General features: G+C 50.1%; 1 protein-coding gene and 1 pseudogene across 4 annotated transcripts; one reads left to right on the top strand and one right to left on the bottom strand.

Annotated features, from left to right (window-relative positions):
• Nucleotides 1–4,630: 4,630 nt before the first annotated feature.
• Nucleotides 4,631–4,702, bottom strand: LOC141567746 (U4 spliceosomal RNA; annotated as a pseudogene).
• Nucleotides 4,703–8,033: 3,331 nt separating this feature from the next.
• LOC109438420 (cytoplasmic tRNA 2-thiolation protein 1) lies at nt 8,034–12,627 on the top strand. 4 transcript variants are annotated; one of them, XM_088800589.1, is made up of 4 exons: nt 8,034–8,585; nt 9,219–9,321; nt 10,006–10,550; nt 11,965–12,627. In XM_088800589.1, the coding sequence occupies exons 3-4, from the start codon at nt 10,043–10,045 to the stop codon at nt 12,546–12,548; spliced, it is 1,092 nt and encodes a 363-aa protein (XP_088656715.1). In that variant the 5' UTR covers nt 8,034–8,585; nt 9,219–9,321; nt 10,006–10,042; the 3' UTR covers nt 12,549–12,627. The 4 variants fall into 4 exon arrangements, with proteins under 4 accessions (XP_088656715.1, XP_088656714.1, XP_088656716.1 ...); XM_088800590.1 differs by having other exon boundaries at nt 8,238–8,585; nt 12,013–12,627; XM_088800588.1 differs by lacking the exon at nt 9,219–9,321 and having other exon boundaries at nt 8,035–8,585.
• The last annotated feature ends 5,943 nt before the right edge of the window (nt 12,628–18,570 follow it).

Raw genomic sequence — 18,570 nt, 5'->3', positions numbered from 1 at the left:
AGAGTAGTGGCTCTCAGCTAGGGCAGATTGTGTCCTCCTACCCTCAGAACATCGGCCAATGTCTAGACATTTTTGTCATAACTGGTGGCGGCGAGAAGTGTTGCTGGCATCTGGTGGGCTGAACATCCTACAGAGTACATGCCAGCCCACCCACACACCGCCAAACCAAAAGATGTGCTGAGGTTGAGAAACTGCTCTACAGGCAATGTGGTTCTTCACCAATGGAGAGTGCCTCTGTCTCTCTCTCTCCCTCCCCCCTTCTCCTTTCTCCTCTTTCCCTCTCCCCTTCCTCATCCCCTTCTTTCTCTCTCCAAAGAAACTTCTTGGCCTTGAGGCCTGACGTGGTGCCAGCATTGCTCCTGAAGAAGGACCGGGGAGGGTTCTGAATTCCTGCTCTTCCAAGGATCCATTGAAGACAGGGACTGACTCATGGACCCTCGAGGTTTCCCTCTGGCTGTAGCATGAAGAACGGAATCTGGGATCTTTTCCGGTGCATCAGGGATCCTAGCTGATGCATGATGAGTCCTGTTTTGAATTTATGCTAGAGAGAAGGTGCTATATTTACAGTGGAAACTGGTGATCTCGGGAAAAGATGGTAGAGAGTGGAGTGGGTTCAAAAGAACCTCTCTACTCTCTAGGCTCATCCCAGGAGATGTCTTTAAGCTGGAAGCACATGAGTCCCATGAACAGAAATGAGTAGGATTTGGGCTGGTCCGCGCTGGTCCCAATGATCATCCTGAAGCCAAAAGTGAAGACTATCAACAGATGGATAAATGAGCTTTTTAAATGGCACTGAAAGTTACATACAGGCCGGCGTCCTTGTCACTAAGTCAGAGCATATATTTTTAGATGAACTAGAAATTATCTCATTACAGAAGCAGGCTGGGGATCAAATCTCAAATGTGGGGCAGGACAGAATGTGATCCAGGATAGAAAATCCTTCAAGTTTGGAGCATTGAGGAAACAAGAATCCAATTTCAGTAGCAGATTCTCTGTTGTGGGACAGGAGCAAGGAAGAACTATCTGCTGGTAGAATTTCTCCCAGCTTCTCAGCTAGAAAGGCAGCTCACCTATCATGTTTCCCCAAAAATAAGACCTAGCCAAACCATCAGCTTTAAAGCATCTTTTAGAGCAATTTTTTATTTATTTAAGATTTTATTGGAGAAGGGGAATAGGACTTTATTGGGGAACAGTGTGTACTTCCAGGCCTTTTTTCCAAGTCAAGTTGTTGTCTTTTCAATCTCATTTGTGGAGGGTGCTGTTCAGCTTCAAGTTGTTCTTTCAGTCTTAGTTGTGGAGGGCGCAGCTCAGCTCCAGGTCCAGTTGCCGTTGCTAGTTGCAGGGGGCACAGCCCACCATCCCTTGCGGTTGAGAGCCCGCGCTCCAACCAATTGAGCCATCTGGGAGGCAGCTCAGCTCAAGGTGCCGTGTTCAATCTTAGTTGCAGGGGGCAGAGCCCACCATCCCTTGCGGGACTTGAGGAACCGTACTGGCAACCTTGTGGTTGAGAGCCCACTGGCCCATGTGGGAATCGAACCGGCAGTCTTCGGAGTTAGGAGTACAGAGCTCTAACCGCCTGAGCCACCGGGCCAGCCCCTAGAGCAAATATTAATATAAGACTCAGTCTTATTTTAATGTAATATAAAACCAGGTCTTATATAAGACCGGGTCTTATATTGATTTTTGCTACAAAAGACACATCAGAGCTGATGGTCCAGCTAGGCCTTATTTTCGGGGAAACACGGTAGGAGAGCTGTTTCAGAAATCATCATCCAGGCGTTTGAGTGGCACTCCTAGATTCAGATAACTGTCCTTCAAGCAAAATGAGAAGGCACTAGACCTCACAGGTAGGGTGGAGATGCACACCATTCACACACAGAAGACAGCTGGCAAGAACATCTCAGGAACTTTAGCTGGATTTGGTGCACCAGCCTTTGAAATACCCTGGTAGAGTTGACCCAGCAGCAATTTATGGATGTGTTTGCTGGGCTGAAAATAGTACGGCTCATAATAATTTGTTTCCCAGCTGTGAGTGCTACGGGTGTGGACCGTGCCTGAGTCACACCACACTGGCCAGTCACAGGAGTTGGATGCATCTGGTCGTTTCCATGGAGCCACTAACAGAGTGTGCTGGTCACACATCATCCAGTGTGAGAATGCCAGGCTCACATTTCCCCAATTCTCCTTGCACTGGAACAGGAAAGTCTACTGCTATAAAGTGTGGTTTGTCTCCTGGAGAGCCCAGTTAAAAATGACCCCTCCAACTCCACAGGAAACATGACAGAGGCATTTTAGAGCCTGAGCATTTTACAGATTTTAACCAATGATTGTTTTCTTATTCTTCATTTTGTAATTCCTATTACAATTATAAGGGTTATGATTTAAGACACAGTGCTACTGTATTTGGGCTCTTGATGAAAATTTAGTTACAATGATCTTGTAAAAAAGAATTTGGTAGCATAATTGTGACTAAGTGTGGAAGCATAAGGATATATTCTTGTTACCTCCTCAAAAAAATAATAGACTCCATGTCACTACTGTAGAAAAATGAACCAAGTATAATAAAATCAATTATATGTATTTTTGTTCCCAAAGTTACATAAGATTTCAAGAAAATTTTCTGATGTCCTAAACTAGCAGCAATTTTCATGCATGTTACGGGATTCAAATTAGTAGAGCATATGCCCACATTTTGCAAGTGATATGGTTCTGTTTTCTTTAGTAAATCGTATCTTCATTTGTACAAAGAAAGCTGTCTGGCTGCCACAGGGGTGCTTCTACATCCCTTAGGAGACGACCATGGTCTGGGTGACCCAGGAGGGTCTCCCCCAAGGAGTCTGGACTCCCTGGTTTCCCTTCCTCCTCAGCAGGTTCCTAACCATACTCCCATCCCAGCTGTTTTCTGAGCCAGACTAAAGGAGTCAGTAGTTAGTGGGTGACAATGCCTAGCACTCCCTGTCCCAACCCAGGCTTATCAGGCCCCTTTTTTCAATGAAAAGGGAGAGGTCAAGGCAGAGGGGGCCTTTGACTGACTTAAGTCACACACTGTAGACTCTCCAAGGCCCACACTGTCCTGAAAACACTTCATAGACAAGAGGGAAAGGGTGAAAATCAAACCATCCAGAAGCCCCTCTTTCCAAATAAAATCTCATGTTAGAAAACTAAGTTCTTCTTTAGGAATGAAACTCATTTTTTTCCATCAGGAAAGTATCTTTCTGGCTGGTTCTGTTAGGCTTAGAAACACATGCCCCAGATCAGATTGTACTTTTGCTCTAAAGCAATCCCTAAATTTCCTGACCTCCAGAGGTCATAAATGTCTTGGGATACAGAGCCTGTTTTACCTAACAAAGCAGAGGTACTCCCTGCAGGTGTGTATTTCTCTCCCACTCATCTAAGATGCAGCTTGGCTGATGTTGGGACGTTCTGTGTTCAGAACAACCAAAGCATTACAGGTTAGCGAATATATATATATTTTTTAATTAACTGGAATGTTTTCAGGGACAAATTGTTTGTTACACTGAAGAAAGTATCCAGGTAAAAATTAATGTTCTCTATTAGAATTGGTGTGTATTACTCTAAGGTAACTAAAACCTATTTAATTGAGTCATGTCATGAAATATTTATCCCACTAACAGTCAATCCTCATGTCACCTTATAAGATGTATGTTTTCTAACTCTGAGTAACAACAAAAACCTAACGAAAAATTTCAAGTGTCAATTTAAATGAGGTGGTGATACAAAGTTTTTCAAAATGATTTTGGGGTGTCCGAAGCAAAAGTGTTTTAAGATGACTATAGTATATATCTAAACACACACACACACGCACACACCTTGTCTTAGCTAGCTTTAAGATTTATGAAAAATTCTTTCAAGAATTTTCTAAATCATAAACAGAGACTAATGGGAAAATTCATTTATTGGATCAGAACTACTTTTAAGTACTTCTCATTAAGCCTCTCAGTTAAGGTCTGTTGTCCTGCCCAGGGAGTGGGGCAGGGTGACTTGGCTATTTGCTGAGACTTGTGTTCTAGAGCAGGGTTGTCCAATATAATGCAAGCTATAGATGTAATTTAAATTTTCTTTTAGCCACATTTATAAAGTAAAAAATGATACAATTAATTTTAATGTTACACTTAACCCAATATATCAAAAATATTACCATTTTAACAATCAAGGTAAAATTTATTAGTGAGATAGTTTACTTTTTTTTTCACATAAAGTCTTCTAACCTGGTATGATTTTGCATTCACGGCTCAGTTCAGACAAGCCAGTTCAAATGTTCACCGCCCACGTGTGACCAGGGGGCACCATATTGAACAGCTACGCCTAGGACATCTGTGCAGATTTCATGTGTGTCTGGCAAAACCCTGTATTCTCACACCACTGTGTACAGGGTTCCATTCCTGTCCATTAGTTCAAGCTTGTTGGTGGTCTTGTTCAAATTTCCCATAGCTTTATAGTTTTTTGTCTACTTGATTAATTCCTGAGAGGTATATTAAAATGCCACGGTGCTTCTGGAACGCGTCGATTTCTTGTCATCCTGTTCACTTCAGTTTTATTTCTTTTGAGACTATGCTGTTAGGTGCATCCAGGTTTGGAATTGTTTTGTCATCCTGGTTATTCCTTTCTCATTTGTTTCAATTAGCAATAATCGTGCCTCGAATAAACCTCGTTGGCTACGATACTGCCACTGTGCTAAGCTTCCTTTCTCATTTGTGATGACACTCTTTATTAGATAGTGCTTTTTGACTCAAAATCTACATTGGTGGCTAATGTAGCTAAACTTAGGTTTCTCTGGGTTATTTTCCTGGTATACTTTTTCCCACCCTTTTACTTCCCCACTTTCTGAGTCTTTAGTCAGTACATGTGGGTCTCATGTAAATAACACATAACAGCCTTTTTAACTCTCCTGGTGATAAATTTTGTTAGTTCCTATTCTTTCCACAGCAAATCTTATTAAAAATTTCTTCTAAACAACTTCCCCAATCATAACCAATAAGCTTTTTAGGACTCCAAAAGGGAGTCCCGACACTACACACTCACGTGGTGCTGGCCCATTTCGTCTTCAAAGCTACCCTTTGATAAGGACACTGGGGCACAGAGAAATCATTTGTCCAAAGTCACTCGGTGTAAGAGCCTGAATTTGTGTGTGTGACTTCTTTCCACTATCAGGTGGAGAGTGTCTTGGGGGACAAGGGTGGTAGAGGTCAGGGAAGGTTTCCCCAAAGAGGTGGGTTTCTGGGTAGGTCCTAAAGAAGGCATTCAACCCCCATGCCAAGTGGGGGAAGGGCATGCTGGGCAGAGAGATGGAGACACCAGAAAGCTTGGTGACCTCAAGTAACGAAGGTAATGGTAACTAGTATCTACAGAGCACTCACTATGGCCCAACAGCTGTTCTAAGCACTCAACAAGTATCATCTGTTCTCAACCTCAGCACTAGTAACATTTTGAGCAGGTTAGTTCTTAGCTGTGGGGAGCTGTCCTATGTGTTAGAGATTAGTAACATTCCTGGCCTTTACCTACTGGATGCCAGACCTTCCAACCCAGTTGTGACAACCAAAAATGTCTCTGTTAAAAGTCCCCTGGGGGTCAAAATCATCCCAAGTTGAGAACCACTGCTTTAACCCTACAATGGCTATACTATTATCACCTCCATCTTACAGGGGAGGAAATGTAACGTCCACAGTTACACCACTAGAAAGGTAGTCCCAGGACCTGAATCAGGCCGCCTCTATCCTTAACCACCACATCCCACAGCAAGCTTTCTGCCTGAGCTTTGTGGTCACTGGGGTGCAGATGACAGTGGGCGACAAGGAGAGGTTAAGCTAGGAGCAGCTCAGAATGGGCCTTGAATACCTTGCCTGCTCTGTACCTGGCCTTGTGCCCAGCGGTGCTAGGGACCCAGATTCGAATCTGACCAAGCCCCTCACTGGAGGTGCTCCCAACCCAAAGAGACAGTGAAACAGACACAGCCAGCCAAAGCCCAAGGTGACAGGGCCTCTGACAAAATAAGGGACCGGGGTATGGGAGCCTTCAAGTGGCTTGTTAATCCAGTGCAGGGGAGAAGGGCCCTGTAGGCTTCCTGAAGTACATGCAAGTGGCTACCTGTATGAGAAATAGAAATGGGTGAAGTAGCGGAGGAAGGGTGAAGGAGAGAGTCTTCAGGAAGAGGAGACAACATGTGCGAACACCTGGCAGAAAAAGTTATTTCACTGGCAAACGTGGGGATGTTAGGTTCAGTGGTGAGAGATGAGGCTTGTCAGGGGCCAGGTCCCAAACACCAAAGTGAGGGATTCAACAATTACTCTGTAACTGATGAGAATGTACAGTCAGTCAACCGCCCTCGCCAGAAGTCAGATGCCAACTCAGTCTTTCCCCTTAGAATATTAAGTTAATGTGTTGCAACAAATGGAACATAAAATGTTTGCAAAGCATCCATGAGAAACCTCTGCCCCAACTTGTCAACTGGTTGAGGAACACGGTTACTTATGACAAGAGGAAGTGGTCCAATTCTCAGTATTTCCAATGATTCTAACCCAAATAACTGACGTAAGGAACCAGAACATTGCCCCTTGCATACACACACTTTTGACAGCACTTACAAAGTGCCAAGTACTTCACATACATTAATTCATTTAGTTCTCCCAATAGTTGCTATTACCACTGAACAGATGACATGGAAGCACAGAAAGGTTAAGCCACTTACTCAAGGTCACACAACTAACCAAGTGGCACTTAGTCACGTGGGCAGGCCAGCTCTCATATTGTCTCTTCTTCACTGAGACCCAGTTTGAGGTTAACTTTCTTTTTACTAACCTCTCATGCAAAAGTATTAGTGGTGTTGAGACCTGCTTAAATGTCTAAAGACACTTGCAAAGCAGGAGACTAAAACCAACAGAAACACCTGAATTTGTAGACTAGTTTTGGGGGCGAAAACCAAGGTACAGCACAATACCACTTAGGCCAGGGTCCCCCAGCCATGGCACTATTATTTGGGGTTGGGTAACTCTTTGTTATGGGAGGTCACCCTGTGCAGTTTAGTGGTATCTCTGGCCTCTACCTACTACATACCAGTCACACCCTTCCACTTGCCCTCTAAGTTGTTGCAACCAAAAATGTCCCTTGACACTGCCAAATGTCCTCTGGAGGGACAAAAATCACCAACTGAGAACTGACCTAGACTATGTTTAGATTGCCTGAGGTTTTGAAATCCCCACATCACAACCTGCTTTAAAAGAAAATGTGGGCCTGGCTCAGAAGAGGAAGCCATCACTGATTATGAGAATTAAATGGGATGAAAATTAATTGCTTGGCCAATAACCACTTTCCACATTAACTCATTTATCTTCACAAACACTCTGCCAGGCAGGTACTATTATCATTCCCCACTTTACAGAAAAGGAACTTGAGATGCTTCTTGGGAAGTGCTGAGCAGTGTCTGGCACATGCTTATGGCTCATTAAGTGCTGCTGCCCCTCCCCTCCAATGACCTGATTAGCAGCACTTGAAACCTCTGGGCTCCTGCATCCCCTGACATGTGGTACCTCTACATCAAGCTTTATCACCCCTATCTCCCTGACCAGGCCTGATACACCTGTGTCTCACAGAACGTGCCTGGCAAAAAAGGAAGTCTCGGGTCAATGATTAACGAATGAACCTGATGACCATGGTTCAACCCTTGCCAGATTCAGACACTGAAATGCCTCCCGCCGCCACCTCCCCCCCCCCCCCCCCCATTATCTTCGCTCTGAATCCTATCAAGGACCTCACAGGGGTACAAACAAGAGGAACTCAGAATATAGGAGGAGGCTGAGGGCTTGGACTTGGAGAGGTGCTCTGTTTTTCGGTTTTGGGGGCTTGTGCCCGGGGTAACCCTCCGCCTCACAGGTCTCACCTCCCGTCCATCCCAAGCTCTGCCTTCAATTCCACCAGGCAGGAAGCGTGGGCATTTGTCACCGACCCACGCCTGAGCATAACTGATCACCGAATCCACGCCCGGAGCCCACATGACGCGTAGAGATCCGCAAACAGCCACTATCCGCTCCGCGCACGCACAAGGCCCCCAGCCAACACCGCCACGGCCCTCGGCCTGAGCGCGCCCCCGTGCCCACGCCTGCGGGGGCGCGCGCAAAGGCCCACCCTGTGTCCCTTCGGAATCTGTCCGGCGCACGCGCTACCTCTCCCTTTCGTACCCCACTCCTTTCTCCCCACCCCAAAAACTGTCTAATAGCACTACAAAATCTGGAAAACATCCAGTCCACCTTTGGAACACAACGCAACGCACAGCGAAGCAGCGCACGGAAACCAGATACCGCGCTAGTTACCGCGCAGGCGCAGATGGGAAACAGGCCGGACTGGCCTGGAGCATTCTGGGAGCCGTGGGTGGAGCGCGTGACGCCTCCACGAGGATCGCAGGGAGTTGTAGGCCTATCTTGTCGGAAAGCAGTAAGCTCTTCGGAGGAACCGCTACACCTGCGAATCGGAGGCGAATAGACTCGAAGCGGGGAGACTTCTGGGAGTCGTAGTCTTTTTACCCGCTTCCGCGTTCCTCGCCGCTTGGACCTTCCAGCACGGGTTCTGCTTTGGTGAGTGCCTTCTCTCCCCGCGGGCGGATGTCCTGGCCTTTGTCGCGGTGCCATCTAGTACTTGATGGCTTCCATATTTTTCTCCCACGCATTCCAGTAGGCATCCCAGGAGACTTGGCACTCCTCTCCGTGATCCCCCCACGCGTGTCTCCCGGGGGCCCGCGCCAGTCAGGACTGCCCTAAGCAGCCAGGGTCCCTGCTGACCGTCTTTGGACTCTGCGGCGCAGTCTGACTCCTCGTTCTCACCCGCAAAGCTGGGTGCAGTGCGAGCGCACCCTCCTCCGTCCCAGTTACAACCTAGAGCGGTCAGGGCTGGCCTGCAGGGATACTGAAGGCGGCCTTGGGGGCTCAGGCGGCGCCGGCGCAGGGTTCAGGAAAGATTTCCAGAACAAAGGACCTCCACTCTACCATGCCCAAATGAAATTGCAGATTCTCTGCCCTTTATAAACGTGCCCCTCTCACAGTATTTCCCCATTCTTCCCTATCCCCCACGTCCTCCCCACTAAATGCTCCCAGGTTCTTCCAACTGTTCAAGCCCAAATCTTGGAGTTGTCCCATGTCCCCTGTTCCTCTCATCCACTGCCCTCCCTCAGCTAAGTCTTGTGTGGTGAGTCCCTTCTGCTCTATTTCCAGAAGAGATCCAGAATCCGACCGCTTCTCTCTACTTACACTGCCTCCACTCTGCTCCGAGCCACCATTATTGCTCACCTGGATCATTGCAGGAGCCTCCTCACAGGTCTGCCCTCGCCACTTTCCATCCTCCACGCACACGCAGCAGCCTGAGGGATCCTGTTAAGATATAAATTAGATCCTATCACTCCACAGCTTAAAATCATCCAGTGATTCCTATCTCATCCAGAATAAAGTCCAAGCTCCTCAACCTGCCAACCTCCAAATCCCACCCTTTCCCATCTTCAGCCGCAAAACACATTGCAACCAACTGAACACAGACAGGCCCCGCCCTTTAGGTCCTTTGCATTTGCTATTAACTCTGTCTGGAACATTCTTCCTACCCTGATCTACTGCTTGATTCCTTGTCCTGCTGGCCTCCTCTCAGAGGATGATTCCCTCATATTACGCCTCACGTTTGTAAAGTATCTTGGTTACTTCTTACTTTCCCATGGGTTGGTTATTCCACTAGGACTTAGTGCCTGCACCCTTTTCTGTTTTGTTCACTGCTGTGTCCCCAGTGCCTAGGATCCCCTGGGTTGGTATTTGTTGAATGAATGAATAAATGAACGAATGAGTGAATGAATGGAGCTTAACTTGAGACTTGAAGGCGCCAGGTCTGCACAGTGCTGGGGAGAGAGTGTCCCAGGCAATGGGTTTACTCTGGGCGCTCTGCAGGCAGCCTCCCCGGAGGCAACGACCCCGCCAGCCAGAATCCACTGTAACCCGCCTTTCCTCCCTACCCGTCTAGGATAAGCTGACCCTTCCCACCCCTCCTGGACCCCGCGATGCCCGCGCCGCAGTGCGCCTCCTGCCACAAGGCGCGCGCCGCCCTCCGCCGTCCACGCTCCGGGCAAGCGCTGTGCGGCACCTGCTTCTGCGCTGCCTTTGAGGCCGAGGTGCTGCACACGGTGGTCGCGGGCCGCCTGCTGCCCCCCGGCGCCGTGGTGGCCGTGGGTGCCTCGGGAGGCAAGGACTCAACAGTACTGGCCCACGTGCTGCGCGAGCTGGTACCGCGCCTGGGCATCTCGCTGCAGCTGGTGGCCGTGGACGAGGGCATCGGCGGTTACCGGGACGCGGCGCTAGCCGCCGTGCGGCGCCAGGCGGCCCGCTGGGAGCTGCCGCTCACCGTCGTGGCCTACGAGGACCTCTTCGGGGGCTGGACGATGGACGCAGTGGCCCGCAGCACAGCGGGCTCCGGCCGTAGCCGCTCCTGCTGCACCTTCTGCGGGGTGCTGCGGCGTCGGGCGCTGGAGGAAGGGGCGCGCCTCGTGGGAGCCACGCACGTCGTGACGGGTGAGCACAGGCCCAGCACCCCGGGACGCTGTGGGAGAGAGGACCGTGCTCATACACGGGTGAGGGCGGGCATTGCGGGGAATGAGGCGCAAGCCCAAAAAGTGAAAAGGAGACCCTGGGTGTGACCTGGTGGAGGCCCGCAACCAGGACAAAGGGATCTGCATGCCACTGAAGGTTCACGGGCGTGGTATGTGCCCGGCCCTGGGAGGCGTGGGGCCGGCTTTCCAGTCGCTGCCGTCATCTGGATACACACACATTGGAAAACAGAGGTTGAGGGTTCTCTCTAGGGGCCAGGGCTGTGGTTCTCCGCGTTGAATAAAAGTAAAGGCATTCTTTGTATCTCCTTTCACAAAAGGAGGGGCGGCAGGACTATCTCCCGTCAGAAGCCATCTGCAGTCTGAAACGCGACTGTCTTTTAATTCCTTTTTCTCCGTTGGCTTCTCTGATAACTCGCTATTCTCTCCCAGTCATTACTTCGGTAAATAATTATTGACCATTTACTATGTACCAGATATAAGCTATGTAACCTAGAACAAATCTCCTAACGCCGTTTCCTCTTGTAAAATGGGGAGGGAGATCCATAGTGTCTGGGTCCTAGATTGTCCAGAATTGGATGAGTTGTGTGTGAAGCACTTAGACTAGAGACTGAAAAGCAGGGAGCATTATGTAAACATCTGCTGTCGTGATACACAAGACAGTCTGCTCCTGCCGGATTCTCACACACATACGTATAACCTGACAAGTAATAGTACTCAAGAAAAGTACACAGACTCTGCGAGTTTGCAACCGGAGGACCTGGTGGAGGGAGAAAGGTGGGGATTAAGAAGCGTTTCCCGAGTGAGCCAGACCTGACTCGGTGAGGAGGAATGGGGGTGGGGCGAGCTGTTCTGAGCAGAGGCAACAGCTTACGCGGAGGCCTGAGGAGAGGAAGTAGGGCCAACTTGAGAAGCCCTGAAAAGACCAGTGTTTTACTGCATAGACTCAGATATAAGATGATAAAACGCAGGGTAAGATTTCGCTTAAATTTGACAGTGACTGTTGTGTAAATAGTCACCTTCTCCCTGGTCTTTCCATGATCTGCATTTCCAGAGGCACTTGTGTCAACAGCTCTCCTGAGGTTCTGCGTGAAATGCATTTTGACTTCTGGGCAGTCAAGTACCCTTTAACCGAGACTGAAATGATATTGTAGCGTAAAGGACGTTCACTCCCTCCGTGAAAGGGCATCTAGCACAGGGCCTGTTTTGCAGTAAGCCGGTGGCAAATGAGGGCACCCCAAGTTGCTCCACTGGAGCCTGTGTGACCCCCCGTTTCTCGTTGTGTCCACCTTGCACCTCCACTTGGCTGCCCCACGCTACCTGGGGGTCTCCATGGCCTGCACCTCTTGCCGCTACCTGCTCCGTCTCTCTGGGTCCAGGCTGCCCCACGGTGCCCGCTCCTGACCTGCTCCCCATCTCTGCCCCAGGCCACAACGCCGACGACATGGCGGAGACCCTGCTCATGAACTTCCTGCGGGGCGACGCTGGCCGGCTGGCCCGGGGCGGGGGCCTGGGCTCGCCGGGCGAGGGGGGCGCCCTGCCGCGCTGCCGCCCGCTGCAGCTGGCGTCGCAGAAGGAGGTGGTGCTGTACGCGCACTTCCGCCGCCTCGACTACTTCTCGGAGGAGTGCGTCTATGCGCCCGAGGCCTTCCGCGGCCACGCGCGCGATCTGCTCAAGCTGCTGGAGGCGGCGCGGCCGTCGGCGGTGCTGGACCTCGTGCATTCGGCGGAGCGCCTGGCGCTGGTCCCGGCCGCGCGGCCCCCGCCCCCCGGCGCCTGCTCCCGCTGCGGGGCGCTGGCCAGCCGCGCGCTCTGCCAGGCCTGTGCCCTCCTGGACGGCCTGGACCGCGGCCGGCCCCGCCTGGCCATCGGCAAAGGACGCAGGGGGCGGGACGAGGTGGGGACGCCGCGGGAGCGGGGGCGGGTCCGAACTCCGGTCCCGGAGGCCGTCCCCACTTTCTAGGGCCCCCACTGCTCCGCTGGGATCCCACCAGGGAGCACGGGGCCCCTGTTAATGACTGAATAAACCTGAGTTACCTTTGCTTCCCTGTGAGGTTGGGAGGGGGATGGAACCGGTTACCTGTGACGCTGCGGCCTGGACTCTGGGTCTCAGGGGAGGGAACTCAATTTTCCCCTCCTGAGCAAGTGGGAATTAGGGGGCTGCTTTCCCGTACCTCTGCCAGGTTCTGGGCGTGCTCAGTCCTAACCCTTCTTGAGCACCTACTACCGCGTGTGTCTGGTGTGCCATGTGTGCCTGTAGTGGGATAAGCAAAGCCACATGACTCGCTGGGCGCACGTCATTCACGGTAATCATGATGCTTCGTGAGCACTGCGCATCCTGCGGGCGCCGCACCATCTGCTTTCATCCGCACCAGGACCTCACCGACTACAGCCTGAGGCCCGGGTAATGGCCTGAAGGCCCTGGCTGGAGAGGGACGGAATAAGCGTTCATACCGGATCTGCCTGGGGCTCTAAAAGACAGTGAATTTGCTGCCTCCCCCCCACCACCACCACCACACACACACCTGACTCCCCCTGGTGTCTCTGTGTGATGGGTGAGAGCTGCTGGGTGGGCTCCCCAGACCTCCAATTCTGGAGGCAGAGCTGGGTGCGCCCAGGTCAGTGACTTAACCCCTCTGGTCTTCAGTTTCCTCCTCTGAAAATGGAGTCAAAGCCCCCCATCAAGGCACTATTGTGAGGATTTGATCAAGTGCTCAGTAAAGGGTGCCGACTTGGTTTTTCACATTAAGCTTTGGCTACCGGGGCCTCTGGATGTCGGGGGCACTGCCCTGCCCGCCCAGGCAGGTGTGAGGCCCAGAAGCTTCCTGCCTGAACCCTGGGGTGACATGGTGTTTTCAGTCCCACCTCCAAGCTTTGTTGGGCTGGTCCCTTGTCAGTAATGCCCTCCCTTTCCCATGTTCCTGCCCCTCCAGGGTCCTCCTAGAAGCCTCCCTGATTCTCAACTCCCAACCCACCCAGCCTAGGATGTAGGACTCTCCCAGCCCCTGGGTCCTGCCCTCATGTGTGGCCATCCACACGCTTTGGGTTTTGTTTTACCTAATTAGACTGAGCTTTGAGGGCAGAGACCAGGCCTCCCTTCCCATCAGATAATACAGCATCATTCTTCAGCTAACATGTATTGAGCTCCTAATGTATGCAGGGGCGTTTCTAGACATTGGTGGGGGGAAAAGACAAAAGCTTTCACTCATGGAGCTTACAATCTCGTGGGAGAGGGACAACAAAGAAATAAGTACTTAGTGGTCTGATGATGAGTATGAATAGGAAGTAAAGCAACATGAGGGGAAGGCGGTGAGGGTTACTATTTTAGTTTGGGAGGTCAGGGCTTCTTTGAGCAGGTGGTTTCGGCAGAGACCAAAAGCAAGGGAGGTGTCTAGCCATGATGGAATATCATGTCAGAACAACACTTCCACTGAGACCAAATGGAAAAAAACAAAATACAACAGACACACAGATATAAAATAGAATCTATTCCTATGCAAAGCGAAATAAGTCAGAAAAGGTCGAGAACCATATGACTTCACTGATATGTGGGATATAAAACAAAGCAACAAAGGACCAAGACAAAGGAACAAAAACTCAGACACAGACAATAGCTTAGTGGTTACCGGAGGGTAAGAGGGGACGGGGGTTGTAGAAGAGGTTAAAGGGGGTCAAATATATGGTGATGGAAGGAGAACTAACTGGGTGGTGAACACACAATGTGATATACAGATAATGTATTACAGAATTGTACACTTGAAACCTATATAATTTTCCTAACCATTATCACCCCAATAAATTTTAATTAAAAATAATAGAATCTATTTGAAGACATCAAAGTTAAGGCACCCAAAGTCCCAGAGGAAAGAGAAGCCCATTCTGCCTGAGGGGCCAGAAGGCTAAGGAAGCAACCAGAAAGCGTAGGCTAAGAGGCTGCAACCTGAGATGAGTGTTCAGCAGTGTCATGGGGCTGGAGGCGGGAGTGGAGTTGGGGGCCACTGAGGCAGGCAGGGCTTGACGGGCCAAAATCCTGGAAAGAAGGAATGAGCTTTGAGGTGAGCCCAATACTGTGCTCGTATTTCCCCTAGTGTTTGATGTTCAGGGTCTTATAAGAAGGAGAGGCCCCGGAAACACTTTAGGGCCCAAGCAGGATTACAAATGAGAAGAAAGTCACCTGCAAGTAGACCCCCCCACAAGAAGACCAGAACCCAGCTTCAAACCCAGTCAGTCCCACACTGAATTAAGAAGATCCCTACTCTGTCTGCTTGCCAGAAAGCAAAAGGAGGGTAGCCCTAGCCACACCAGCCTATTTACATTTAAATTGGTTAAAGTTAAATTTAGAACCCAGTTCTTCAGTTACACTAAACACACTTCAAGTGTTTCTTACCCACACTTGGCTCGTGGCTACCATATTGAACAGCACAGACAGAGAATGTTTCCATCATCACGGAAAATTCCCTTGTGCAGTGGTGTTCTAGACTGTTCTAGAATCCATAGGAAAAATTTTTCCACTGGAGCCTCAGAAAATCTCTACAGTTTTTCACACAAAATACCTGATGTTCAATAAAAATTTTTTTTACAAGCATGCCAGGCGATAGGACAAAATGACTGAACACCAAGTGGAAAACAGAGCAGACGTGGTCACTGGTGATCCACATGTAGGAGTTTCAAGCAGTAACTGTCACCAACGTGTTTAAGAAGATAGATGGTAAAATGGAGAATTTCGTCGTTGAACTGAAATACACAACAAAGAACCAAGCAGGGTGGAATGACTAGTACCAGACTTACCCTCCTGCTGGAAACAACTGCTATACATCAAACCAGACATAACGTGACACACTTTGCTCTGTGTCGCTCCACATGCAGCTCGCTCTCCCCACTGCCAACCCTGATGAGCACCACCAACCTCATGTTCACCACCAGCCCTCTGGCCGGTGCCCACGAGGCAGTAGCTACACGCAGGCAGCAGCTCCCCCTGGGACTTCCTGTGAGCTTCCCCTTTGGGCTCCCGTGTTGGCAGCTGTATGTCTTGGCTTTTCACATTCTCTGCCAGCTCTGCCATGTCCACCCACACATGTGCTTCAGGCGAGCCGCTTTGTGATGCTGTCTCTTACCCTCCTGCCCCTTCCGTAACTTCACTTCCTGGCTCCTCTGACACTGTGTACAGTCTGGCTTTTCTACCCCCTTCTCATGGTTCCCTCGGTGGCTGTTTCCATGACCACAGCCTGTCTGATAGAGCTGACAAATTACAGACAATTTCAGACTCTGGGCAGTATTCTCTTCCTCCAGACATATTTACTGTTGTCTCTAGCAGATGGATCACTTCAGTCGGATCAAGGATTGAGGGAATTTGAAACCTGGCTTCAAGCCTTCTAGGATCTCATCTAGTTCCAATCTCCCCTCGTTTCTTAGGGTCACAGCACAACACTGCCGTGTTTACCAGGGCCCCTATTCCTTGGCAAGCTCTCAACTCTCTTACCCTCTGGCCCCATGAGGCTGGTGAATGTTCTGCCTAGCTTCTCAGCGTCTTCTCAGAATCAGCAGTCTATTTGAGGGAAAAAATGGCTTCAAATACTTGGCTCATCTCTTTTCACTTCCTCCTTCCATCTTCACTGTGCAAATTTTATTTCCATTGACTCCAAACATTTAAAAAGTTTTATTCAGCTTTTCCAGTTCTTTTTTTTCTTTTCCTTGAGTAGTGTTTGAAATAACATGGCAGCCACTATAAGAATCATGTCACCTGAACTAGAGAATTTACTGAACCTTCCTCCATGCTCTGAATGCCTTTTCCCTTAAGCTTCTAGGATGTCACCCACTGAGGGTCTCCCGCACAAGCCTTGTTTCTCTCAGGACCAGCTAGCCTGCCTTCAAATCGTGAGCCACACCAGAGGATCATTTTCTCTATGACTGCACCAGCTCAGGGTCAAGTCATCCAACAGGTGTGTAGGAGTCTCCATGCCCTCCCTGCTCTGGGCCTTACACACCCCATGTCCCCACACTCCCCATCCCCCATGTCCTCTTCTAGAGCCAGTCCCAGCGAGTACCTGTCGTACTCACAGAGAGTTAGGATGTCCCTGTGTCCCATATATGGACACCTCTCATGCTTGGTGAGCAGTTGCTGGTCTGGGCATCTCAGAGGAGGTGGATTTGCCCTGATCCTCTTTTACACAGTTTAGATTCTGTTACGTGTGGTCTCTGGGGCACCAGGCGAGGAAGGCTCTATCCCAGGACCAGCAGCCATGAACTAGATTGAGTTCACCTGGGGATCCTGGGGTGGAGAAGGAGCAGGGCCGCAGACAGACCCTTCTGCTTCATTACAACCATAAGATGTGTGGCGGGCGAAAGGCGACTCAGGTTGGCCCCTTGCCAGTGAAAGTTGTTGGGTGTCCTATTCCCTCACCCTGCCTGGCATGGGAGGTCAAGATCCCCTTGTGGCCAGACTTTGGGTCCCCAGAATGTGGATGTCATATATCTGGATTAGCAATGGAGAGGAGAGGAAGAGACTCCGAGCTCAGAGAAGTGTGACACCAGAAGGGGCCATCGTGCCAACCCAACCCCTAAGCTGAGCCTTCTACTCTTCCTGTCACATTCAGGGACTGTGTTCCTATTTGTGACGGTGTCTCCCCAGAAGTCTTCTTCTGAAGGAACAATGTCCATGTCTCCCCATCCTGGCATCTGTGTTTCTCAGGGAGCAGTTGGAGATGGAGTTTCCCAAGGAGGTGGAATTGGGCAAAGATCCTTGGTCTTCTGCAGCTTTTTTCTTGGTCTGTTCGGTCAGAGACAGATCCTGGTATATGTTGGCCTCTCCCTTAAATAAAAAAATGTAGGCTATTCTACAGTAAACCTGTAAATTTCAGAATGAGAGAAGGCCAGAGCATGAAGATACACAGGCACTTTGTCCTATATCATGTCCCCAATTCGCATGTCTTGGGGACCATTCAGTAGAGACCAAGGACCGTGTCCTGAAGCCTTCTTACCCGTAAACACACACCAGGGGCAGCAGTAGTTTGGGCTTGGAAGGGGCCTGTCTGGGGCCCCTGACATTACTACACTGGTCCCTTCTATCTGAGGATCAGGAGTAGCTGCAGGAACAAGACATCTAGGCCTCTCTGGGTTGGGCTGCCCCTGATCCTCCCTGTCTCAGGAGCTCCCTTCTCCCCAGTGATGAGCAGGGAGGTGAAGGCTGAGCTCTTCTCACCCCAGGTCTTCTGATAACCTGTCGAGGTGGCCCCTTCAAACCGACACCCCACTCATGTCACCTGTCCCAACTGTCCACCCCCACACCCCTCAGAAATGGAAGGTGTGGTCTCTCTGTTCACTGAATCCTCTCTCTGCTTTGGCCCTCGGCCCAGGCCTGGTCACACAAGAAGTCTCAAGAAGGGATGGCTGGGAGCAGCCTGATGGCTCAGTTGGTTAGAGCGCGAGCTCTCAACAACAAGGTTGCTGGTTCAATTCCCGCATGGGATGGTGGGCTGCGCCCCCTGCAACTGAAGATTGAAAATGGCAACTGGACTTGGAGCTGAGCTGCGCCCTCCATAACTAGATTGAAGAACAACGATTTAGAGGTGATGGGCCCGGGAGAAACACGCTCTTCCCCAATAAAAAAATTAAAGCAAAACAAAACAAAAAAAGAAAGGGCTGAACTCATAGTCATCTGCAAGGGGTTCCTTATAGTCAGGGCTAGAACTAAGAAAGGTGACCGTGGCTCCAGCCCCACATGTGCGTGTGATGTTGGTAGATTTCCGGTGTCAATTTCAGTTCAGAAACCCACCGGACTTGTGTGTGTCTCTCAGCCCATTCTCAGGTTCCCATGGGCCTCGCACCCACATCCTTAGAATGACTTCTAACTTCTAAACAGTTCCTCCAGCCCCCAAAGGCATCTCCTTTTTCCGGCATCTATGGAATCTCCCTCTCTTTACCCCACCATCATTTTCCCCTGACCTGGCCTGGTTTGCTCTGCCCTCATGACAACTCCCAATGCTGCG

The sequence above is a fragment of the Rhinolophus sinicus genome, chromosome 8 (assembly GCF_057876585.1).
Source record: "Rhinolophus sinicus isolate RSI-liver-muscle chromosome 8, RSI-T2T, whole genome shotgun sequence".
In the NCBI taxonomy this organism is placed as follows: Eukaryota; Metazoa; Chordata; class Mammalia; order Chiroptera; family Rhinolophidae; genus Rhinolophus; species Rhinolophus sinicus.
This window is presented reverse-complemented; position numbering and strand designations above follow the sequence as displayed.

Bases quoted from the DNA above. Each gene is read 5' to 3' on its own strand.
- LOC109438420 (XM_088800589.1), top strand. From the start codon at position 10,043: ATGCCCGCGCCGCAGTGCGCCTCCTGCCACAAGGCGCGCGCCGCCCTC. The intron at 10,551-11,964 runs GTGAGCACAGGC...CTCTGGGTCCAG, and splicing joins AGCCACGCACGTCGTGACGG to GCTGCCCCACGGTGCCCGCT.